A 27393-nucleotide genomic window follows, 5' to 3' on the forward strand; every position below is an offset into this window, starting at 1 on the left:
AGGGGCTTTCCCATCGCTTGGGCGAGTAATAGCCCCAAATCTTCCCTGACCACAGACAGACAGTCCTGCCGCTACATCCACCCCCAACCTCTCCCGGACTGCGAGTGGCCCGAATGACTAGCTGCTGCGTAGGACCGAGCCTTTGATCTGGGACACGTCAGCGGAGGGTTGGGCGAAGAAACGCTGAATTGAAATAAAAAGCCAACTGGGCATGTTACAACAGATCCTGAGCAGCACGCTAGCGCAGACTGGAGGAGCGAAAAGAGAGAGGGACAGAGAGAGAGAGAGAGAGAGATGAACTAGAAGGATCCTCCATCCCAAGTTCCTAGACAATATTTGCAGTAAAGGAGAATCAGAGTACGGCGAAAATGAACGGTCAGAACGTTCTGAAGGAGGGGCAGCTGGAGAAGAGGAGCGACGGCTTATTGCAGCTTTGGAAAAGGAAAAACTGCCTGTTGACGGACGAGGGGCTGTGCATCCACGATCCGAAGGCAAGCCGGTCAAAATGCAAGGTGCTCGCCTTTGAAAACATGAAGACGGTGGACTGCGTGGAGAGGAAAGGCAGATACATCTATTTCACCATCGTGATGGCAGATAACAAGGAAATTGACTTCAGGTGCCTGGAAGACTCGACGTGGAACGCCGAGATCACACTGGGCATGGTGCAGTTTAAGAACCGCCAGGCGATTCAGTCTGTGAAATCCCGACAGCTGGCTCACATCTGCACGCCAACTGCAATCAGCACCATGTCCTGATCCAAAGACACCAGGGTGAGTTGGTGGTCAGCAGAATGCTTCTTTGTCGCATCACCGCCGCCTTCTCCCACTGAAGGCTGCGTGTTGTTTACCAGTAAGTGGCAAATGAATGAATCCATTTCAAATGGATCAACAGGCGATTGACACGCGGAGTAGTCACTGATAACTTAACAAAGGCATTGTTTCCCTCGCCATTCCTGTCACCGAACAGGTAATTCTCCTAGGACATGCATACAATGTCCAACGGCTCACAGTTGTGTCAGCTTATTGCACCAATACGAAAGTTTAGCCCAGCAAGCAAATGCTAAGAAATATCGCGGTGCCTTCTTATGGCCTGGTTATAGGTTTAGGAAGATGGGGGTGTGATTTCTGAACAATTTCATCCCGACATTCCGATACAAATTATTTTAGTCGATGTTTGGAAACGATTTTAATTGCAATAATTGTACTTTTGTAGAAAACTGCATGTTTGGGCATTTGCACCCTCCCACCAGCAGACAGCAATAAATGCCACCGGATGCAATTCTGAAGTCCCAGCGCACAAAAGAAAGTTTTCTGAACATCAGCCAAGGCACTTGAATAGGCTATTTGTATAAAAGGTGCCGCCACCCAATCACTGTGAATGTTAATAAAAGTAAATTTTATCTTGATACCTAATTGTGAATCCAGTAGCTTAGCATCATTTTGTTAGAAAGGATTAAACTACAACCTAGGAAGCAGATGGGAACTACCTTTTGGATGTAAGTGGCTCCTCATAAATTCAAATATTTACTCAATATGTACAGAACCACCGTATTTAAATAATACTGTTAAATTAATTTAAAGCTAACACTAAACTTTTATACTAGTGTATATACTTATACATTCCACAGGGGCTGTGGTAAAAATTCACATCTCAATGTTGAAATCAACATTGTAAAAATACGTTTCAATTGATAGGAAAGCAGATATTATAACTTCCCACACATTCTGGACCTTTTGACTCCGTTAACTTAGATAATCTAACTTGCAGTAGTTCCTACATCTTCCCTAGTCCATTCTCATGCGCTCAGTAACGCTGCTGTAGTAATTAAGCACAGTAACAATTTGTTTTGATTGAAACCAATTAACAATCTGTGCTGTTAGATTGCGAAAGGTTCCTGTAACAAAAGATCAGGAAAGAAATCCGGGAATTATGCTCCATTAAGAAGTTCAAACATTGATGTTATGAGGACGAATTTAAATATGCATGTCACTGGTAATAATAGACCTAATGTGTTGATGAGGAAGTAGAAGATTTACAAGTTTAAAACTAGGAAGAGTCAATTGGTAATTGAATATAAACAACAGGTTAGAACTTTCAATATCATGGTAAAAATTTACATCTCATCTGTCTGCACTGTTTTCTCCATTATGGCATCAGTCATTCAGTGTCTCATCCAAGTGGCTTTTCTTGATATGTGAGCTGATGGAATAGCTCTATTTACAATTGATTTGAAGCTCTAACCATCAGGGTGGTTAGCTAGATGGCAGCTTTATTCTGAAGTTAGCTGTTTTAGGCCTGTGCATTGTATGCTGAAGATGCAGTAGGTGTCTTTATTTAAAAAAAAAACACTTTTGAACTCTTCAGTTGTGTTGTGAGCAGCATAGCAAATATCTTTACTCATTTTTATATTCACTAAGGAAGGCAAAAGGAAAACCGACTTCCTGTGTCCAAAAAATTTACAAGGGGAAATCTTAAAAGTTGAACACTGAAGAAAACTGAAGATGGAAACAAATGATTCCATCAAAAATTCTAAGTCAACAGTTATACAATATTTGTGTCTTTAAGATTATGAGACAACACAATTTTAATTCAGCACTAACGGGTTTCTTTGTGTAAATTGTGAATTGAGTACATACCCTTTGTTACATTCAGAAATATTGTCTCAAGCCCCTCCCTAGTATTCGAATACTATTGATGTTGTGTCATAATAGCATGGTAATATTATAATTTTAAAGTAATTGAAGTAAACTTGTAGAATCTTTATCAGGTAAAATGATTGTCTATAAAGTTAAGGTGCACAGGAATCTGAAGAGAATTAACCATGATAATAAATGGTTTGCTCTGGTGGCGGAATGAAGTATTTGAAAGTGGCTGAAGGTGGAAATTGACACTGTTGGCTTTAAGATTGTATTTTCAAGTACGAGTCACATTAGAATTTCATGAGGAGTGCAGAATGACTTAAAGAAAATGTGGCATTATTTGTCATGGGGCACAGGGTTCTTTGCAGTTTGCTGATGTTCTAAACCATAAGTATTCAGGCAAAACAAATTAATTCAAAGCAGGGAGCAGAATATTATTATACAATGGGGATTAACTTGCCACGTCTGAGACTTGGACAAAGTTCAAAGTATGCTTAGTAAGTAAAGTATGTATACTATATACAACCTTGAGATTTATCTCTTTATAGGCAGCCACAAAGCAAACAGACCCAATGGAACCCATTTAAAAGAAGACTGTCAAACAGCCAGTGTGCAGGAAACAAAAACAAATCGTGCAAATGACAAAAGCAAGCACAGAACTGAAGTTCACGACAGCGAGTCCACAGCCGTGAAGCCTGTGATCACTGATTCCATGAGTCTGCAGGCCACTGCCTCAGTTTAGCGCAGAGACCAGCAAAGCTTAGCAGGCAGTGAGCTGAACTGATTGGCCCTGACACCCTGAACCTTTCAATCTGGCCTGGTGCTTAAATCATCCAAACCTCATGCCATTCCTCGCTCTTGGACCTAAAAATTGGTGTTCCAGATGTGAGGGATCTTTACAGGCAGTTGGACCTCCATGGTGAATGTTAATGCTCACTAAGGAGAATGATTTTACTGCTGAGGAATGAAAAATATTCCACTTTGGGCATCCAGTGTTCACATCAAGTATATTTAAGCCAAATCTCTGTAACCTGTGCACATTGTTTAACTCCTGATGACAGCAAACCACACAAAATGCTGGAGGAACTCAGCAGGCCAGGCAACATCTGTGGAAAAAAGTTGACGTTTCAGGCCGAGACCCTTCACTAGTCCTGATGAATTTTCTGAAGATTAAACATCGACTATACTCTTTTCCATAGATGCTGCCTGGCCTGCTGAGTTCCTTCAACATTTTATGTGTGTTGCTTGGACTTCCAGCATCTGCAGATTTTCTTTTTAGCCCATATCCTGCCACCTCCATTCGTCCCTCTTCAATTATTTGAACATTTAGTCTTGTTCAAATAAATTGTGACCATTTAAAATCTCAATTTATGAGTAATTTTTAATATGACAGTGTTGAACAGGGGGCATGGATTTTTTTTCAATTCACTATCATTTTAAAAATTAACATTATAAATTGAAAATTTTGTAAGGAAACAAGTTATCACTTGACACATCTTATCTCATTTGAAATTTTCAGTAGATAAACATATCATTAATTATGTTTGATTTTTACATACTTCTTGGGTTATCCAGGATGTCAAATATTGAAAGCTGAAATTTCGAATGGCATCTTTTTAGGATTTTAAGTGAAGTAGATCTTAATTTGATTTCCAGCATACAGTTAATGAAATTTTCATGTTACCTGATGTAACTTGTATTATACTAAACCTCCTGTAGTTGTTTTACAAGGCAGAATAATACTCTTACATGAACATCATTAACATTGGTTCCAGATCAATGGAACTGTTAATTTTTTTTTACAGTTGTCACCATTAAGTTACATTTTCACCGTTTTATTAAAAGGCAGGAATGACTGGAATGACTGTTTCATACATTCATGTGATATTCTGTGATTTATAATAATATTTTACAGTTTATTACCAAAGGGGATATTAATTAGTTATAAACTATTTCTGTGATAGCTTATTAAAATATTGCACAGTGAATATATGAACACTAAGGATTTATCTCCAAAAAACTGGTCATTCATTTTTGGATAAATAGGTTATTGAGGACCTTACTTTGAACTTTGTGCAAACAGAAGTTCCAAATAAATCATTAGAAGATTAAAATCAATCTTGTGATTATGTTGCAATTTGAGATAAAACATGCAATAGACCAGTCTGGGTCATTTGAGTCCTTTAAACATTAAATGATCCATTGATAGCACCATTCAGATTCAAAGGTACTGCAGTATCAACACCACATCAGAAGGCTGGTGTTTGAACTCCCCTCAAGAAACTACGGTAAATGCCACTGTCTTTCTTTTTTTAAGGGCTTTGAATATTTCAAAAATGGAATGATGGATTAGGGAAATATAGTAGACTGATCACAACAAATATTTCTGAGGTTGATGAAACTCTGGTTGCTAATGTTACTGATGACTAAATGGCAGTTTGGTGGTAGAGGAAGTGAAGAGATTACATTCTTAGTAGTAAAGTATAGCAATATCATTGACTATCTTTGACACACACCATTTAAAAATACAATCAAGATTACTGATTTTCTTTCATAATGGCTTGCCTATCATATATCTGATATAACCAGAATATAATGTATCTTAGAAAGTACTATACTATTATATTTGACATATAGGTATTACAAATTTAAGTTAATGTTTGAGTGAATATATTTCAATAATTTTTTAATTTATCTTTAATTCTGTTATATTTTTAAACTCATGAGTAGAACATTAGATTGCTATACAAACTTGGAGAAAAGTATGCCTATGATTTGTTATTCTTTATAAGTGATTTATTACTATTTTCTAACCTTGCAAACAGTAATGAAGGTAGAATAGCTTACCTGCAACTGATTACGCATGCACTTTGAAAAAAGTTCTGAACGTGCATTACTATTTTCATGTGGTGGAATGTTTAAATATAGGTCAAGCAATTTGTTTACTTAGAGAATTCTACACTATTGGGAATCATTGAGAATGTGTAGTCTTGCTGGTTTTCCAGAGAGGGGACTGAGGAGAAAATGCACCTGTGCTCTGAGAGGTAATGTCATTGAAACACATGGAACAGCCAGATTATTGGTTGGCCTATTATGTGGGAGGTGGTGGAGAGGCAAAAATCAAGTTGGAAGGCTGTGAATCTTTCTTTTCTGTACCTCTGTGGGATATGGATGCACTATATTGAAGTTAACAGGTGGATAAGAGGAATTGAGGCCAAGGATCAAGCCATGTTCTTACTGAATGCTGGACAACCACAGAAAATATATGGTCTGCTACTGTTTTTGTTCTGATGACATTGTAAGTCTGATTAATTGATTTACTTTCACTACTGGCTGAATTTGACGCTGCCAGTGTGCCAAAAATACATGAAATCACGATCGGACATAACCTAGCCCATCTGTGGAAAAACCTGGGATTCCCTAACTGGCCTCATAGCCACTTCAGAATCAATAAAAGCAGATTGGAAGTAGGTTATCCTCAGTCCTGCGGGACTGACTAGAAAGAAGCATGAATTCATCACTGACTTGCAAGGACACATTGCAGCTTTGGTCCTAAATGTGGTGGTCTAACTTTCAAAAATAAGTAACTTTGTATTTGTTGAATTGTGCTTGAATATGCACTGATTATTTTTAGAATCAACCCTATTTTTGGAGCTAGGTGGTTTCAGCAGTTGCAACTGAGCAGAATACAGTTATTTTCTATTAGTAAGGGCAACGGAGTTCAAGTTTGCCATTGCCTGTTGTGGAGTGACTTCCTGTAAATACTATCATTTGTTGGTTTTGGGCAAGGATCTGGCAGCAAAGCGCAAGTAGCATGCTACAAATTAAAACTGGCTTGCACATTAATGATATCTCACCCGGGCGAATTATTGAGAGATACATTCTGCACATGGGAATATTTCTGAAATGATTCATTGCCACACGAGGGATTGATATGAAAGATATAAGCGGTGAAGAGAAAATATTAAATCTGGCTGTCTGAGAGAGTGGCTTGTGATACTTTCTCATGGCTACACAGAGCTTTATTTTTGGATTTTCAAAACTATTAGTTTAACATTTTAAATGCCTTACCTCATTATTTCTTGTGTTAAAGTCTTGTTTGCTGTCTAACATCTAATGTCATTCTTTGCCTCTAGGTATTAACAATATGCAAAAGAAATGAACAATACTTCACCTGCAACCAAACAATACTGAATGGACAGGATTAATTGTGTCTGCTGCCATCAACAAGAATATACATCAGTTCAACCAAATGACAATCATGAATCAAAATAGATGTATTTTCATGAAAAGGACTATAATAATTTAGAAACAGATTCATTATTCACAAAATGCTTCTAAGTCTTAATTTTTTATTTATTAAATGACCAATATTCACTGTAGTGATGACTTCATTAAAGTCATGCATAATACATTGTAAATTACTCTGCCGACTTTATTTATTTAGATATATTGTCTTTCCAATGCTTCACATTGTGATTTTACTCTGCCAAAAGGGAAATCTTGCAATCTGTATGACAGTTTTTTTTTGTCTGAAACGCTGTAAATAAAAACAGATGACTACGTACTGAACCTCTTTTGTATTTAATAGCAAAGTTACCATTAAATAACAAAATGTCTTTAAAAAGAAGGGGATGGCCCAATGTGAATATTACAGGGAAGCAGAGACAAGATAGAACAAAAGTAATAGCTGGATGCATTTGAGTTTGATTATTGAAACATTAAAGAGTACAGAAAATTACTAGCTTTTTATAATAGACAGTAATTCCTTAGTTATAAGAAGTAAAAACCTATGGAAATTATAGGCCAGTGTATAATTGCTTTCTCCTCACCCAAGTCTTACTGTGCCTGTTTGAAATTCACTCGACCTGAACTCTTCTGAGCTGATTTCCAGTTCTATCCGATTGTCCCAGAAGAAGCTATACATGATTTTCTGCACCTGCATCAGCACAATATTGGGCAGGAATAGCCACATGTCTAAGAATGTGATACAACTATATGTTTTGGAATTGGGTAGTAGCCTATTCTGCAATTAAGAGGAATTGTGGGAAATCTGCCAATCACTATGCCTTACCTCCTTCAATTTCTCATCCACACATCACTCACTATCATCACCAAAGTATGATGTCAATCTCTACATGAAGGTTGGTGGCACTTTGTTCTCCTTCAGCATCTCTTGGTTCCTTGGCTGCTTTACATTCAAAGGCCTACACCACCCTTAAAAAGAATTCAATTCTATGATTTGGTAAAACAGTAATTCTAACATTAGATTCTGATCTTAAGTAATAGATCAAGATGTCTGAATAGGCAATCTACCATCCATCAACTTTCTTAACTCTGAGCACATCTTCTAGCCCAGATCCTAAATTATTACCAGTCCAGTGGACTGTGAACAACTTTTTACTGAGAGGGACTTAATGGGAAATAGATCATATCATATTAGATTGATACAGGGTGGGCTGTTTCCCTTAATATTTTCATGACTTAGTTTGTATGAGGACTTTGATCTGAACCAGGAAAAACAAATAGTGGACTGGGTTTTGAAGTTAGCAGAGAGACCAAAGAATGGAAGATGGCCAACTAGGGGTTTGCTCAGTGGTGAATCCAAGGGAACCTTTTGGGAATTGGAAGCTCTGTATGGCAATAGACCTTACTCCTGTGATCATGAGTTGTTCCTGGCTACTGTTAGTGTCTGGAATTTCAATCATTGTAATGCAGCTCGAAGCAGACAATTCTGGGGCTGCTGGAGTTCTTCCCAATGATGCGGAGCAAACCCTTATGATTATTGCAAGCCCTATTCAAAAAGGAGGGAGAGAGGAAAAAGGAAACTACAGACTGGTTGGCCTCACTTATGTAGTAAGGAAAATGCAGGAGGTTAATATGGAAAATATCACTGGGATTAGATCAAGTCAACATGGATTTTGGAAAGGAAATCATGTTTGACAAACCCATTGGGAGTTTATTTGAGGCTGTAATTGCTACAATAGGTAAGGGCAAACCGGTGGACGTAATACATCAGATTTTCAGAAAGAAAGTACCACAATAAAGGTTGACGTGTAACATTAACACACGTTCTGATTGAAGCATATTGGCATGAATTGAAAACTGGTTGACAGACAAGAACCAGAGTGAAGTAAATGAGTTTGTCCTACAGTAAGCCATCAGACAGTAACTAGGGAGGCACCAAAGAGATTAGTGCTTGGATCTCAACAATATCAGCGTCCCTACTTTAATCTATCATCCCTGTGACCACTGACATCCACTGGATCACAGCTGACAACACTTCACCTTAACTTCCTCATTCTTGCGTTCAAGTCTGCAGGTCTTCACCTCTGCCCCAACTTCCAGCCTTGCAACCCAAGTAAATCTATTACTTTCCTGCAACCTGGCCTTGTACATGTTCCCACTTCCGTCATCCCATTATTGGGGAGCCTCTATCATCCAGGCTTAAACTCTGGAATTTCTACCCTAATCCTCTCTCCCTAAGAACTCTTGCATAAACGTATCTCTTTGGCTAAGTATTCGATCACCAGGCCTGATGTTTTTGTTTGGCTCAGTATTATTTTCTGAATTGGCCCTTTTGAAGCATCTTACAGTGTTTCATAAAATGTCCAGTGCAGGCTGTTACTCAGAAAATTGTTAATTGTGCAAATGAGCAACAATAGCAAATTTAAACAAAAAGACCTCCCAAATCAGCTGACCCATCTGTTGAGTCTATGTCTTGAAGTAATGTTACTAATAAGGCAGATAAAGTACAATTTCACACAAAAGAACTGGGTGTATTGTATCAATTTTTGGTGGCTATAAAAGGAATAGGTGGTTTTGCAAGCAACAAGGAGGACACAGAGCAAGGAAATGGATATACATAGATTACGCGACCCAGCAAGAAGCTGGCAGTTGGAGTATAATGTGGGAAAATGAGAGTTTGAACACTTTTGTAGGTAGAACAAAAACAGAATATATAAGGTTATGGGAAGCATGAGTAGGGTAGATAATCAAAATCTTTTTGCCAATGTAGGGCCATCAAAACAGCATGCTTCAGGTGAGAGGAAGGAATTCTGAATGGTAAGTTTTTAAGACAAGGAGTGGTTCATGTCCAGAGTGTGCTGTGGGAGGAGATGGAGGAATCAGATACAATATACATTTAATAGACATTTAGATGGATACTAAAATGAGCAAATTGCAGAAGAATACAGCTCCAATATGGGCAAATAAGATTATTGTAGATGGGCAAAAAGATCAGCATAGATAACGCAGGCTGGAAGCACTATTTCTGTGCTGCATAACTCTTAAGTCTAGGCTACTTTTTAATACTTTTTTTTGGCATAGACCACTTAACTTCATTTCGTATTCCCTACGTATTGACAGTAATTGCATAGGATCACATGCCTTTTGCATACTTAGACTACCTTGTACTGTAAGTATCCACCTGAAGAGGAGGAACTGAGGCTAATGCAGGATTTCAATAATGGCCGCAAAAAGTTACAGTATTCCATTAACAATAGTCTCCTACCTGCCTCTTCATGACCTTCCTATTCCAAGCCCAGCCTCTTCATTGTTGTTTCCAAGTTTGCCCAAGTATTCAAATCAGATTCCTCAACTGGAACTGGTTTATTATTGTCACATACAATAGGATATGGGAAAAGCTTTTGTTTCCATACCATCCAAACAGATTGTTCCCTACTTAAGTACATCAAAGAAAAAAAACATAACAGAATGTAGAATATAGAGTTATTGGTGGAAATTGTTGTGCCAGGCACTGTTCTGCCACTACTCCATCAGTCAGTAAAATTGTAAAATGTGTGTTGCCTGGATCTGTCTGGTCTGTGCCACAGTTTTGTGCCATTTGAAATTTGTACAGATCTCCAGCATAACAGATTTTTGGCAGTTTTTTTCCTTCATTTTCAAATTCTTGAAATTGATATGCACATGACTTTGGGAAGAGAAATCTGGCATCGAGAATTTCTACTAAAAACAACTTGGGAAGTGCTTCTTTTCTATTCTGAAATTTGTGTGTCATTTCTGCCTCTACCTTGAGGAGGGTTACTACTCAGGAGCTTTAGGTCCCTCACCACCAGGTTCAGGAAGATTTGTTACCCTACATCCATCAGGCTCCTGAACCATTCACTCACCTCAATGTGGTCTGACTCCACAACCTATAGACTCACTTTCAAGGACTCTACAACTCATGCTCTCAGTATTATTTATTTACTTTTTTACTTGCGTGATCTGTTTTCTTTTGTACACTGGTTGTTTGTCAGTCTTTGTTATTTCTAGTTTTTCATAAATTCTATTGTATTTCTTTATTTTCCTGTAAATGCCTGCAAGAAAATGAATTTCAAGGTATTTAATGGTGACATATATGTATCTTGATAAGAAATTTAATTTGAATTTTGAACTTTGATTTACTTTGAACTGCTCAGGTAGGAAGAGAGATTGGAAACCTGTTTCAGAAACAGTATTTCTAATATTCTGGAGAAGCAGGAAAGGTGATGGAGGAACTCAGTGGGTCAGGCAGTATTGATGGAAGGAAATAGACTCATTTCCTCCAGCACCTTCTGTGTTGCTCCAGATTCCAGCATCTGCAGTCTCTTGTGACTCCACTTTTGTACGCTACTGGAGACGTCACGGTATTGGACCTGCATTCTGTCACTAAATGGACTGTTGTGATAGAATGCCTTATCATTACAGTACTTAACTTAGAGTACAATGTGCAGAAAGACCATGATCAGTTTACAATATACCTGTGCCGGGAAAGATTAAATAAGTAGCTGGGGCTTTTCCTGCCTGTTCAGATTCGAGTTATTAGAATTAAAAGGGATGGGACGGGCAAATGTGGAAGTAACATTTCAAATCATATTGCTATTTGCTTTGCATAAGTGTTACTTGTGTAGACCGTGTGTATGCTTTGCGATTATTTTTATTATCCTGCATGCCTGGAGGTGAAAGTCATTTCCAGCTTTTTTGTTTTTCCACATCATCAGAATGTATTCTGACCTTGTGCCACTTCACTGAGGGTAGGAGTGGAAATGGTCGACACAGCACTGACCTTCTCGGTGTTATATTTCTAAGCTCACTTTGTAGCGCTTGGCTTGAGAGACTGGAAAGAATGCTTGCACAATCTGTTCTACTGATGGAGCTGTCTGGGGTAAATTTTAAGGATTAGCTGAAGTAGGAACCTGTTTATTTTTTGAATGTTTAGGAAGGTTCCTTTTTCCCTTTTCATTAAAATATTTAATAGATATCACGTTAGTATGACCTGATTGGCTAAGGGCTTTCCATGAATGAACAGCTACTGCAGGAATTTTTGGAGAAACATTCCCTACCCACATTAGCAACTACTCCTCCTGGGCAATTTGCCTGGTTAAGCAACAAATGTTCTAGAAATACTTCTCACCCTGTCCCTCATGACCTTATATGGAGTCACAGAGTGATACAACATGGGAAAAGCCTCTTCAGCCCTTTCAGGCTCTGCCAACCATCAGGTGGCCCCATTTTTACTAACCCCGTTTTATTTTCCCCTCCCTTCCGTTGACTCTTTCACAAATTCTACCATGCATCTATGGTATATACTGGAGTAAATTCATTGTTGCCGTTTGGGCTAATTATTTGCACATCTTTGGGATGTGGGAGGAAACCTGAGCATCGCGAGGAAACCCGCATGAGGAACATAGAACAGATTGGCGTCGGAACAGGTTCTTCAACTCAAAATCTTTGCGCTGCCTATGATGCCAAATTAAACTGATCCCATATGTCTGCACACGGACGACACCCCTCCATTCACTGCCTGTTCCTGTGCCTGATCATTGTCCCTTAAACGTTGTTACTGAACACTCAGTGGCCACTTTATTAGGTACACCTGTACACCTGCTTGTTAATGCAAATATCAACTCAGTCAATCAAGTGGCAGCAATTCAATGCAATAAAACATGGTCAAGAGAATCAGTTGCTGTACAGACCAAGCATCGGAATGGGGGAAGGAAGTGGCTCTGACCATGGAGTGATTGTTGATGCTAGACAAAGTGGGTCGACTGTTGATCTACTGGACCTTCACACACAGCTGTCTCTTCTAGGTAGTTCATTTTACAGACAACGGTGCAAAAAAACATTTTAAAAAAACCTGTGAGCAGCAGTTCTGTGGGTGAAAATGCATTGTTAATGAGGAGAAGGGCCAGACTGATTCAAGTTGCCAGGTAGGTGACAGTAACTCACATAATTATGCTTTTCAACAGTGCTATGCTGAACGCGCAACATATCAAACCTTGAAGTGGTTGGGCTAGAGTGGCAGAAGACCACGGACAGACATTTCATGACCACTTTGTTAGGTATAGGAGGTAACTAATAAAGTAGCTGCTGAATGTAATTGCCTCTACCACCTTCTCTAATGGTGCATTGCAGGCACTTATCACTCTCTGTGTATAAAGTTGCCTTTTAAATTTTTCCCACTCTCACGGGCACCTTAAAGCAATGGCTTCTAGTGTTTGACATTTGCATCCTTGGAGAAAGACCCTGAATATCTACCCTATCTATGCCTTTCATAATTTTATATATTTCTCTCAGGTAACCCTTCAGTTTCTAATGCGCCAGAGAAAATAATCCAACCTCTTCTCATAGCTAATATTTTCTGCTGCAGGTTACATCCTTGCGACTGCCCTGTGCACCTTCTCCAAGCCTCCACATGCCCTCCTAGAATACTCATAATCACAACTGCACAGATATTGCATACTTGCTTGTTTAATGCCCTGATTGATGAAAGCAAGTATTACCCTATTCTTTATCACCCTATCCACATGTATTGACACTTTCCAGGCGCCCTGAGATCGTTCTGGACATCAGTGCTCATAAGGACACTGCTACTGACTGAATTCTTCCTCTTACATTTGACCTCCCAAAATGCAACATCTCATGCTTACCCACATTCAAATCTAGTCTCTGGGAGAAAGTGCAAATTTGATGCTGACTGCAGCAGAAGCCAGAATTGAACCCAGGTACCTGAGCTGTGCTGATGAAGCCAGCCAATTCTGCTTTATAAAAAAATCATAATTTTTATCACACCTTACTCGGTGTTTATGAACCATTTCATATATAGTTTATTTTCTGCCTTTTTATTACTTTGGCTGTTCCTGTCCCTTCCTGAAAAAGCATGTACTTCGCTGCTTTTTCTTACAACTCAAATGTTTTGCTGCACTTGAACAAGTAGGTAGTCATCTTGGGTTCATCATCTCCAGTGTTATGTTTTGTAACTCCAAAATATAAAACTAATTGAAAGGATAAACGGAGCTGGGAATATATGTCTTAGTTTAATTTTACTTTAAGTGAGGTGCCCACATATGGTTTGGTGGCGTAATAACATATGTGATTTATGTTCCTTTACATATAACACACAATGACTTATACAAACAACAAAGAATGCTTAATCGAACAATATATATACAATACTACTTAAATATTACTGAAATATTAAATACACAACAAATGACATCCAAGTTACAACTCTAAAATTTATAGAACAGCGGCTACCCTATTCAAATATTGCACATGCCCTTGTTATATAATAAAATGATAAAATAAAAAATAGCATGAAGAATTAAAGCTGAAATTTAAAAAAAGAGCTCTGGAGTCAAAGTAAGGCAGCTGCCCCATTTAAACCCAAATATTGCACATCCACATATTGCTCTTAGAGATTTTCCATTGTGCCTATGGACTATGGGTAAGTGGGGGGGGGGAGGGGTGACATTGTTCAGTTGCATGACTACTCTGGGGAAGAAGCTGTTTTTCAGTCTGGATATCCGTGCAGAGATGTTTCTGTCTCTCCTGACATATGTTAGGAGCTTGAACAGGTGAATACTGCGGTGGGATGAGTCCATCACAATGTTGCAAGCCTGCCGCAGAAAACCATGAGTTGTAGGTGGTTTCCATATCTGGTAATTGAGTCTCAGTGACTTTCTGTGCATTCCTGATTACTTGTTGAAGTGCTTTCTGGTCAATCTTGTTGCATCTCATGTATTGTACTGTCATACTGTAGGTCAGTATGTTTTCAAAGACCCATCAGTAAAAGTTTACCAGCATCTTGTGAAAATGATCAGAATTGGGTTTATTATTACTGACATAAGTCATGAAATTTGTTGGTTTTGTCTCAGCAGTACAGAGCAGCCATAGCAAATTGCTATAAGAATTAGAATTTAAGTCTTGCATTCATCTCAGAATGTGAGGGAGCAAAAATCTTTGCATTATGACTCCATTGTAATGTACAGACATGTAAATTTAAAAGTCAAATAGCTTATAGAAAGAAGCCTGTTGGTCCTAACTTTAATGCTATGGTAGCGTTTGCCTAATGGAAGCAGCTGGAACAGTTTATGGTTGGGGTGACTGGTGTCCCTGATGATCTTCCAGTCCTTCTTTCTGCACATGCTGCTATAAATGTCCTCAGTGGAGGGAAGTTCATGTCCACAGATGCGCTGGGTAATCCATACCACTCTCTACAGTGCCCAGCGATCGAGGTTGGTGCAGTTCCTGTACTAGGCAGTGATACAGCCAGTCAGGATGCTCTCAGTGAGGCCCCCTGTAGAAGGTCTTGAGGATTTGGGGGCCCATGCCAAACTTCTTCACTTGCCTGAGGTGGAAGAGACGCTGTTGTGCTTTGTTTGCCATGAAGCCAGTGTGCACAGTACATATGAGATCAACAGTGATGTGTATACCAATGAACTTGAAACTACTCAACCTCTCAATTGCAGACCCATTTATGTTGATTGGGCTGTGCCTGTATCCTTTCCTCCTGTAATCCACAATCAGCTCATTTATGTTTTGGACATTGAGGGAGAGGTTGTTATCCTGGCACCACTGTGTCAGCGTGTCAACCCCTCCTCTCTAGGCTGTCTCATTACCACTAGAAATAAGGCTGATCAAAGTCGTGTCATTGGCGAATTTGATCAGCAGATTAGAGCTGTGTGTGACAGTACATGGGTGTAAAGGGTGTAGAGAAGGGGACATAGAACACAACCCTGGGGGGCACCTGTGTTGAGGGTCAGAGGGGCAGAGGTAATGGAGTCCTTCCTTACCACCTGTTTGAGATCCAATTTGACGTCCTGCTGAAGGGTTTCAGCCCGAAACATCAACTGTACTTTTTTCCATAGATCCTGCCTGACCTGCTGAGTTCCTCCAGCATTTTGTGTGTGTTGAGTGCGAGCCTACATTTTTCTGTTCCTCTTCTATGATGGTAGAATGAGGAGAGGCCATGTCCTGGATGATGGTCGTCTCTAGTGATGGATGCTGCCTTCCTGAAGCACTGCCCTTTGAAGATGTCCTCAATGCTAAGGGTAATAAATTTAATTGAAGGATTAATAATGGCCAGGGGTCTGGTAGCAACCCTATTCTTCACCGAAATCATTCCCCCTCTGGGCAGATTTGCTTACCATCTCATCTAAATGATGATCTTTAAACAGATTGTACTGAAGTGTCAGTTTAGATTTTATACACTTGTCTCTGGAATGGAATTCTGAGGTAAAAGATCTATTCCTGAGCCACAGACGACACACTTCCATGTGCACAGTTGATGCTATGCCTCTTGTCAAACTGTGTACCTCTGCTCATCCTGACATCATTGCAACTCCAAAACATAAAACTAATTGAAAAGAAACATTGCACATTAGATAGTTGGATGTTGTATACTGAGGAAATTGAGTAGTATTTTAAAGCAAATGAAATAGAAAATGTGAAGGAAGTATCAGTTTTGCTAAGTGCATTGGGTAGAAGAGCATACAGTTTACGTAGAAGTTTAACTGCTCCAACCAAACCAGCCGAAATGAGCTTTATTGATACCATAAATATAATGCAGGATAATTGAGAACTGAAACCATTTTGATTGCAATGATTCATAAGTGGAATCAAAAGAAAGAGGAGTCCTCTTCAGCATATTTGGCTGAATTGGAGAGGTTGTCTGAGATTGTCAGCTCAGTGATAGGCTTATTGACCTAAGAGTTTGTTTAGTTCATGGAATTTTACAAGAAATCATTCAAAAATGGCTTCTAACTGAAGAACAACTGATATTTAAAAGAGCAATTGAAATAGTTGTATCAATGGAAACAGCAGCCAGAGATGCAATTGAGTCGCAGTCATGAATGGAAGTGATTGTGAACAAAATTGCAATATCTAAACAGAAACCTGCCTGGCCAAACACTCTGTGTTAACATTATGGCAGCGGCTCACAAACACCAGACCAATGCAGGCTTAATGGCGAAGCTTGCAGAAAATGCAACATAATAAGACACATATAAAGAGCAAATTGTGCAAAGAAAAAAAACATGGACTGCATAGGGAAGAGAAAAAGTTAAAAAGTCAAGGTGCAATTTTAAATAGAGCACAAATCTGCATACATTTGATGAAAAATCTGATAATGATGAGAGTATCACAAGACTGCGTAGCCTTGAGATTTACAATGTGAAAACTACCAATAGACAAGCAATATGGTTTACACCAGAAGTGAATGGCAAATTCATGACAATGGAATTGGACACTGGCTCGGCAGTTTCAGTCATTCCACAAAATGAGTTTGAGTGGCATTTCAAAGATACTGAACTGAAGCCTGCAGATATTCAACTAAGAACTTATAATGAAGAAGAAATAACTCCTTTGGGGATGGCATTTGTAATGGTGAAATAAAGCAAACCACAAGCCACATTGGGCATGTTCTGTGGTTAAAAGCATGAGGACCTGCATTGTGGGATCATGATTGGCTGAGACTACAACTTAATTGGAGATCCATCCACCATTTGCATGCCACATCCCCTGCAAGAGAGTTAACTGAAAATGAATAAAGAAAGGTACTGGATGATGCCACGTAAGTGTCCAAAGATGGCACTGGAAAACTCAAACATATCAAGTGTAAAATAGTGTTAAATGAAAATGCCACACCCAAGTTTTGTAAAGCTCATTCAGTTTCTTATACCATCTATGATAATGTAACCAGTGAGTTAGGTCACCTGGAGGCTGAAGGAATTCTTTCCAAGTTTGAGTGGAGCCCATGGGCAACACCAGTCATGCAACGTCTGTCAGGGTCTGTGGTGACCATCAACTCAACATTGTAAGTAGATTAATACCCTTTGCCCAGGATAGAGGACATCTTTGCAAACTTTTCTGAAGGGAAACACTTCAGCAAAGTGGACTTAGCTGAGGCCAACCTACAGATGGATATAGAAGAAGAGTCCGAAGTGTTTTTCACCATAAACTCTCACAAAGGGCTTTATTGCTATAATAGGCTTATTTTTGGAGTAGCGTCTGTGTCTGCGCCCTAGGAGAAAGCTTTGGGCCAAGTGCTGCAAGGCTGCCAAGCTGCTCATTATTACCTGGATGACATAATTGTTACCGATAAGGATGATATGGAACATCTCCAAAATCTCAAAACAGTGTTAAGTAAATTAGAAGATTATGCACTCAGAGCACTACAGAACAAGTATGAATTCTTTGAACCTAGCATCACTTACTTGAGGACACACTATTGATGCACAAGGATAACACTGGTGTGCTGAGAAATTTCAAGTAGTACAATAGTTGATGCCCCAGGGCCAAAGGATGAGTCACAGTTACAGTCCTTTTGAGGATTTGTCAATTACTATAACAGGTTCCTGCCAAATTCATCTACTGTGCTCTATCCCTTGAACTCATTGCTATAGATTGAGAAGAAATGGCATGGTACAAAGCAGTTTGAGGTGGTTTTCCAAAAGATAATGGAAATGGTGATGTTAGACACTACATATACATTATGATGCACATTGTCCAGTGAAGTTTGCCTTATGGTGTAAGCACTGTGATGTCATATGTTATGAATGATGGAAGCAAGCACCCCATAGACTTTACATCAAGTTCCCTTCCTGCTGCAGAGAAAAATTATGCACAGACTGACAGAGTGGCTTTGAGCCTGGTATGAGGTGTAAAACTTTTTAACCAGTACTTGTATGGGAGAGATTTTACCGTCATTACTGGTCATCAATCACTAGTGTCCATTTTTAATCCACAGAAGGGCGTTCCACAAACAGCAACAGCATGAATGCAGAGACGGGCTGTTCTGGGAGAACACAATTACAAGATCAAATTCAAGTGGACAATGTATGATAGAAATGCTGATGGATTGTCCTGTTTAACCTTGGAAAAGGAAACTCCTGAAAAACTTACCATAGAGGACACTCCTCAGGATCTCAGAAGGAATATGAAGGACAAACAGCGGAGACAAATTGAAAGCTCCTCAAACAAGGAGCTAGACTAGACTAGCAGTCCTGGTGAAGGACGACACAGGTGATCAAAGTGGGTACTTAGAAAAATTAAGAACAGAACTGGTCCACTCTTCTACATAGTGGAGATTGTGCCTGGTGTCATCTGGAGATGACACATACTGTGGATCAGTTGAGGAGAGCAGAGTCAATCATTTGAGAAGAAGGTGTCCAAAGCTGTCAGAACCACTTCCTACAGTCCCAGAGTCAACTCCTGCAACCACCATGAATGAGGCCCCAGAAACTGAGATTGTTTCACAGCCACATGTTACCTGCTAAGCAAAGTAATCCCCTTGTCAGGAAAGACGTTATCCCAGAAGAGTAAGGAAGCCTCCACGGTGATTAAATCTTGAGGCCTGAATAGAACAATTTAAAACATACTCGGCTGTGAATATCTATACTATAGATGATCTCTACTGTACATTGAGTTGGAGTTTATACCTAAGCAGTGAGGAGTGTTGCGTATTTAATATTTCAGTAATATTTGAATAATAATGTAAACATACTGTTTCATTAAGCATTTTTATTTGTTTATGTAATTCATTATGGCTTATATGTATAAGTATGAGAATTATATCACCATGTCATATTTGCATGTCTGGCTTAAAGTAAATACGAAACTAAAACACCCATTCCCAGTGCCATGTTTCTTTTCAGTGAGTTTTATGTTTTGGAGTTATAAAACATAACATTGTTGTAAATAACTCAGAAGTAATTTTAAATTTATTCATTGTGTTATAAAAAAAGAATTGCCAGTATTCTGTTTGGAGTAGCTCTGCAATTTTGTTGTCTTGAGCAATGACAATAAAGCTCTAAATAAATTACAATGCTATTTTTCCACAACTTGGCTGCTGCACTTTCTACATTAAATAGTGACAGCACTTTGTTGTTTAAAGACACTTTGGGTTGTATTGAAGTTGTGAATGGCATTGGAAATAACATTTGTAGGAGGAGCACGTGCTCAAATTCTTCTGAAAGCAGTGAAGCTTACTTGTGAGTGAAGTCCTCATGAGCTGTATGTTTTTCACAATGCTTATCACTGATAGATAACTGCAATACCACCATTGCAAGGTCACAGTGAGCATATGTTATTATCAAAGAATGCATTTCAGGATTGCTTCCGGCAACTTTCGCTGCTTTTGCATTTCCAAATCAGCATCATTGTTGGGACTCGACATTCTGATGAGGGGCACAGATTTTTAACCAGTAGCATAGCCTGTGGATTCCTCATTGAGAATAACTTCCTTGTCATTTGAATAAGTAAGAGAAGGCAATGAAGCTTTAGAGTGCATGTGCTGATTGTGCCATGTTGCTACTTAATCACTGGGATTTTCTGATCAACTTGTTGGTATCTTTGATGTCTGATGTGCAGAGTTAATTTACCACTTCCAGAGAAAACAAATCTTGGAGACTTTCTAAAAATCATACCTGTCTTTTTTATTATTAGGTTCTTTCTGGCACTGTATTAGTCTACATAATATTGTTAACCTGCTGCTTTGCTATGCACAACACATCTGGCTGCTTCAACAACTTCCATGTGAGTCTTTGCAAATAACGTAGCCTCAGAACAGTTGCTAATTGGCTCTCTCTTGTGGAATCAGAAGATCACTGTTGCCATTTGACAGTACTGGTGCCAGAATTTTGGTGTACTGCTATCCCGAGATACAGCAGAATGCATTCATGTTTCTGGCATGTCACTGCTTCTGGGAACATGCCTGGTTTCAAAGTTTAGCAGATGCTTTAAAACTTCAAACCACAAAAGACAACCTCGTTCTGTGCCTTATACTTCAAAAACAGTAGACTAAGAATTAATGCCAGATGACTGCTGCTGGGACTTTAAGGCATTCATTGAAATTGCTACATGCTCCAGTGAATTTTCCTGCTAAACTCCAATGCATCATATGCAGGATGTCCCTTCAGAACAGAGATGAGGAGAAATCTCTTCTGCCAGAGGGTGGTCAAACTGGGGAATTCATTGCCGTAGATGACTGTGGAGGCCAAGTCATTGAGAATATTAAAAGCAGAGGTTGATAGGTACTTAATTATTAAAGGCCTCACAGTTTATAAGGAAAAGACAGGATAGGTTTCAGAAGGATAATAAATTGGCCATGATTGAATGGTAGAGTGGGTTCGATGGGCTGAATGGCCTAATTCTGCTCCTACGTCTTTTGTTCTTGTGGTCTTATAATCTGTAAGATCATTCCTTGTATTATTGGTGGAAGGGATACGAAACTGTGGACAGAGTAAAAATGTAATTGGCAAAAATACGAAAATTGACATGTGAAAAGCATTTCTTATTGCACTATGTGCTCGGCATTGCAGTGGATTTAGTGGAAGGCAGGTTCAATTGTAGTTTCAGTGCGAGAGTGCCTATTGCTTATAAATTCATAATGCAACATCCTTGTAAGATAGTAGGATGGATACCAATGAAGAAAAACTTATCCATTTATTGCAACGTGGTTCCCTAATCTGTGTTTGGTCACTCCAGTTCAGCAGAATCATCACTAACACTGAATGCAATAGACTAGAAACTTTTAAAATTATTGATTGCAATCCATCCATACTGGGAGCTTTGTTCTTTGAATTCAACTTCTATTTTTTTTCATGTATACATACACCCTGTCTTAAATCCACTACAATTGTATTGCAGATAAACTTAGATAGATTGTTCAGGACCCATATGGTGGGAAAGTGTGACGCAAAGGAGAAGCATGTTGCCTTCTGCAGTTGTATGAGAAAGTCCTGTAAGAAGGAAAGTGGTTGGGGGGAGATGAAAAAATAGGTCAGGGAGTTGTGAAAAATAACGGTCCATTCAGAATGGTGATTGGAATGTGTCATTTTGTTGAAAGGGATGGAAATTCTCTTTTTATTGAATTGACTAACATTTTTTTAACTTCACATTTCCTTTCAACTTCACATTTGTTCTTTGACTTTCAGATGGTGTCTTTGCTTTTCTTATCATGCATTTGCATTCTTCCTTATCCTTCACATCTGCACTGTTTACATACTACATACTTCTTCCTGAACTCTTAGTTGTTCCCTTTGCTCACATTCAACCACGGGATCTCATGAGTCCAATTTTTTCCCCTTTTCATGGAATTGTTGCTCCACATTATTTGCCAATATTGTCAAATCATTGTCGTTACTTTTGACAGTGACAAGCATCTGTTTCATATTCCATGGAAATAATGGTCCTAATGAAAGGAAAATTCTGCTACAGAGATATGGCTAACACAGAGCATATTCTTACAATGGTGTGATGGATGAAGATACCGTGAAAGTTGACAAATGCAGAGGATTTTCATCTGTGGGGAAGACCTAAAGACAAAATAAATGAACAGAAGTAGGAATTTCTGTTCCTCGTCTGCTCGTCAATAATATTCTGATTGATCTCTTATCTCAGCACCACTTTCCGTATCGTTTGATTCTCTTAATATCTAATGTTTTACCTGGATATACTCAGTACCTGAGCCTCCACAGACTTTTCGGGTGGAGAATTTCAAAGATTCACTACCCTAAGAAACATTGGAGTGTGACAGAGATATCAAAAGTCGACAGGTAAATGGTGCCAATACTCGTTCATCAAAGAATAAAGAATGAGAATAAATTGTAGCTCATAGTGGTTCTCCTGCTAATACATCAGTCAAAATGCTTCAGGAAAAATCAGGTTGAATCATATGTGAAAGAGACAGTAATTTTGAAGTTTACAAGAGTCTTCCCATGAAGAAACTGCACATGAAATCAATGCAGCATGAACTGAAGCAGGGTTAATGGCTGTGAATCCAAGTGCACTCAATTTCCTGACTGTTACGTGAAGGAAAAAAGAACTAGTCAAGGATCACTAACTAAATGGGACAGCATGGTAGTGTAATGCTATTACAGTGCTAGTGACCCTGGTTCAATTCTCGTTGTCTGTAAGGAGTTTGTATGTACTATCCCCTCTAGCTGGTCTGGTTTCCTTCCACATTCCAAAGATAAACGGGTTAGTAGGTTAATGGGTCACACGCACTTAATTGGGTCCATGACTTGTTGGGCCAGAGGGCCTGTTACTGTTCTGTATACCTACATAAAGAATAAAAAGAAAAAGAAATCGGCTATGCTTTAATGTTATATAAGAATTTGATCTACACATGCAAGTGTAAACCTTTAAAATTCAAAGTTCAAAATAAATTTATTATCAAAGTACATATATGTCACAATATACAAATGTTTGTATAACCCTGAGATTCATTTTCTTGTGGCATACTCAATAAGTTCAATGACCATATTAGAACCAATGAATGGCTGGTTCAGCTGGGCATACAACCAGTGTGCAAAAGACAACAAACTGAAAATAGAAAAAGAAATAATAATAATAATAATAATAATAATAATAATAATAAATAGATACATAGATAAATAAATAGACAATAAATATTGAGAACATGAGATAAAGAGTCCTTGTAAGTGAGTCCATAGGTTGTGGGAATATTTCAGTGATGGGGCAAGTGAAGTTGAGTGAAGTTATCCTCTTTGGTTCAAGAGCCAAAGAGGGCTGAGGGGTTGTAACTGTTCCTGACCCTGGTAGTGTGACTGTTGAGGCTCCTGTACCTTTTCCTGATGGCAGCAATGAGAAGTGAGCATGAATTGGGTGGTGAAGGTCCTTGATGATGATGCAGCTTTCCTGCAACAGCGCTCCATGTAGATGTACTCAGTGGTCGAGAGGCTTTATCAATGATGGTCTGAGCATTTTTTTGAGGGATTTTCCATTCAAGGGCATTTGTGATCCATATGAAGCTGTGATGCAGCCTGTCAGTATACCTGCTGCACACATCTGCATACATTTGTCAAAGTTTTAGATGTCATGCTGAAATTTCACAAACTCCTAAGGAAGTGAAGGCACTGTTGTGCTTTTTTAAAATAATTGTACTTATGTGCTTAGGAACTTAGGAAGGTTAATGGCACCTATCGGCGACTCCTTTGGTTACATCTTCAGAAACAGCTCTATTTCCATCTTTAGTATCTCTATTTTTCCCTTTCAGGGTTCTTTTGAAGACCCTGACCTGAAACTACACGCTGACTCTGTTTCTTTGCAGGAATGACCCCTGCTCTAGGCATTCCATAACTAGCCGTTGTTCGGCATGCCAAAGGCTTGGCCTAAGATTCCGGCCCGAATTTGGAAGCCTAGGATCTCGGGGCTCTGGAGACGGGCGGATCGAGGGTCGGTGTCACCACAGGAGACCCGTGTGTCGTCGGAGGAGCCAGGATATGTGCTGTGTGCCTGGAGACCTAGGATCTTTGCGATCTTCAGGCACAGAGCTCGCAACGCAAGAGACGCAACGGACTTATAACATCGTAAACCAGCGAGTTGATTGTTATGTTCCCTCGCTCGCTGGGAAAATGGAGACGTCTCTTTCTCCCATATTAGAGAGAGAGAGAGAACATACGGTACGTCGAACACCAGGTGAAATGCGAAGTCTTTGGGTAACTGCAACTCTGTGTCTTTGCTATAACTTTGCTGACGCTTGAGTGCTCGGTGGTGATGCCGAAGCTTGCTTTTTTTTGCTGGGGGGTGGGGGGGTGGCTTTTTGCTCGCTGCTGCTTACCCGTGGGAGGGGGGAGCTGGGGGGAGGAATTTGTGGGTCTAACACTTAACTGTCATTCTTTCTCTGTTTTCATGGATGGTTGCGAAGAAAAAGCACTTCAGGATGTATATTGTATACACTTCCCTGACATTAAATCGTACCTTTGAACCTTTGATGTGACGGGCTCAGGCCAGTCCGCTGAAATGCTAACACTGAGGTATTAAAAGCTGCTGACTCTCTACCTCTGATCCACTGATGAGGATTGGCTGATGGACCTCTGGTTTCCTCTTCCTGAAGTCAATATTCAGCAACTTGGCCTCGCTGACATTGAGTACGACGTTGTTGTGGTGGCATCTCTCATCCAGATTTTCAATCTCCCTCCTATACGCTGATTTGTCACTACCTTTGATTTAGCCTATGATGGTGTTGTTGTGAGAAAACGAACATGGCATTGGAGCTGTGCTTAGCCACACAGTCATAAGTGTAAAGTGAGTAGAGCGGGGGGCTAAGCATACAGCCTTGTGATGCACCTGTGCTGATGGAGATGGTGGAGGAGATGTTTTTGCCAATCCAAACTATCAGGGATCTGCAAGTGAAAGAATTGAGATATCCAGTTGCACAAGGAGGTACTGAGGCCCAGGTTTTGAAGCTTATTGAGACAGCTGAGCAGCAGTCAATAAGGAACGTCTAGATGTATGCATCGTTTCTGCCCAGGTGTTCCAAGGTTGAGTGAGGACACAATGATATGGCATCTGCTGTGGACCTGTTGTGCCTGTAGGCAAATTGGAGCAGTCCAAGTTGCCTCGGAGGTAGGAGTTGATATGCATCGCCACCTGCCTTCCTAAACACTTCATCATCGTGGATGTATGTAAGTGCTACTGGACGATAGTCATTGAGGCAGGGTACCACATTCTTCTTAGGCACTGGTATAAGTGAAGTCTGCCTGAAGCAGGTGAGTACCTCAGACTGCTGTGGTGAACATTTAAAGATGGCAGTGAACACTCCAGCCAGTTGGTCAGCACAGGTCTTTGGTTCTTGGCCAGGTACCCCGTCTGTGCTGGATGCTTTCTATGGGTCGCACCATCCTGAAGAATGCTTGCTTGACAGCCTCATGGACTGAAGTCACAGGACCATCGGGGACTGTGGGAGTTTGTGATGGTTCTTCAATGTCTTGATGGTGAAAGCGAGCAAAGAAGGCATTGAGCTCATCTGGAAGTGGAGCCCTGTTGTCACCTATGTCACTTGATTTCACTTTATAAGAGGTGACAACATTCAAGCCTTGGCACAACTGTTGAGCGTCCTTCATTGATTCAAGTTCAGTCCGGAGTTGCCACTTGGCCTGTGAGATGGCTTTCTGGAGATCGTATCTGAAGCTCTTGTAAGGTTCTTGCTTGCCAGACTTGAATGCCTCTGATCTGGCCATTAGCAGATTGTAGGCCTCGTGGTTCATCCAGGGCTTCTGGCTGGGGAAGGCGCTGAACGATTTTGTGGTGACACGCTTCTCTACAACTGTATTGATACAGTACATTACCTAAAGATGCAAGAGACTACAGAAGCTCTAATCAGGAACAAGAAACACGCTGCTGAAGGAATTCAGTGGGTTGTGTAGCATCTGCAGGGAGAGGGAACAGTTGACATTTTGGATTGAAACCCTACACTTAAAGTGGGGAGGTAATGTAGCCAGAATAAAGAGGAAAGGGAGAGGGGAGAGACAAGGGCCAGTAGATGATTGGTGGACCAAGGAAGGCTGAGGGATGATGGGCAGAAGGAGTAACATGAAGGAAGAGTAGAGTTGGGAGGCAGAGGCAGTTGGAGGAAGACAAAGGAAATTAAGGGTCAGATGGATCCAGGTGGTAGAGGGTTGGGTGAAGTTGGAGACTGAAACTTGAGGGTGATAAGCAGGGACATGAAGGGACCATTAAGAGAGAGATAAAGGGCAGACAGAACCAGATGTAGGGAATCTAGGGGTAAAAGTGTGTGCATAGTAGGTGGATGGAACCAGGAGAGGAGGGGAGGTGAAAATGCCTGAATGAGGGCTGAGAAGGGAGTAATGGTAAATGGATCAAAAATGAGAGGATCAGAAGATGTTCAGGAGAGACAGAGAGAGAGTGAAATAGGGTGAGAGAGAGAGAGAGGGAGAGATAGATAGATAGATAGATAGATAGATAGATAGATAGATAGATAGATAGATAGATAGATAGATAGATGGAGAGAGAGCTAGGGGAACACAAGAGGCAAGGGTTGCCTGAAACTGGAAAATTCATTGTTCATACCACAAGGTATAAATTACCCAGGTGGATTACAAAGTCATATTCTTCTATTTTGCATTGGACCTCATCCTATCAGTGGAGAAGGTGAGGATGAGCAGGTCAGTGCACGAATAGGAAGGGACTTGAAACGGCATGCAGCCAGAAGCTCGGAACAACCGTTGTGGACAATCTGCTGTCGCCCCCTAACCCAGTTGCCTTGTCTGTGCTTGATCTTGCCGATGTGGAGAAGGCCACATCAAGGGTACCAAGTGCAGCACATGGAATTGGAGGAGGTGCACATGAATTTTCATTTCACCTTGGTTAGGCTCCTGCATGATGAAGAAGAATGATGCACAGGAGACAAATGTTATACCTCTGTGGTTGTTGGGGTAAGTTCCATGGGATGGGCTGAGTAGTGATGAGCTGACTATGGAATCGAGGACTATTGTAGGCTGAAAGGGATGGGGAAGGAAAGATGTGGGCAGTGTTAGGAATGATTAAGCTGGCAGAAATGATAAAGTAAATTCAAAGTAAGTTTATTATCAAAGCACATATCTATTACCATATGCAACCTTGAGATTCATTTTCTCAATTAGTCCATAATAGATGTGGAAGTTATTAGGGTGAAATTTGAGAACACTATCTCCATTCTATTGCTTTTGCATAGAACCAGCATAGA

General features: G+C 39.9%; 1 protein-coding gene across 1 annotated transcript; it reads left to right on the forward strand.

Annotated features, from left to right (window-relative positions):
• The first annotated feature begins 200 nt into the window (after positions 1-200).
• LOC140717137 (pleckstrin homology-like domain family A member 2) lies at positions 201-7211 on the forward strand. The gene is made up of 2 exons (XM_073030399.1): positions 201-770; positions 6776-7211. The coding sequence occupies exon 1, from the start codon at positions 369-371 to the stop codon at positions 753-755; it is 387 nt and encodes a 128-aa protein (XP_072886500.1). The 5' UTR covers positions 201-368; the 3' UTR covers positions 756-770; positions 6776-7211.
• The last annotated feature ends 20182 nt before the right edge of the window (positions 7212-27393 follow it).

Source organism: Hemitrygon akajei, chromosome 27 (assembly GCF_048418815.1).
Source record: "Hemitrygon akajei chromosome 27, sHemAka1.3, whole genome shotgun sequence".
In the NCBI taxonomy this organism is placed as follows: domain Eukaryota; kingdom Metazoa; phylum Chordata; class Chondrichthyes; order Myliobatiformes; family Dasyatidae; genus Hemitrygon; species Hemitrygon akajei.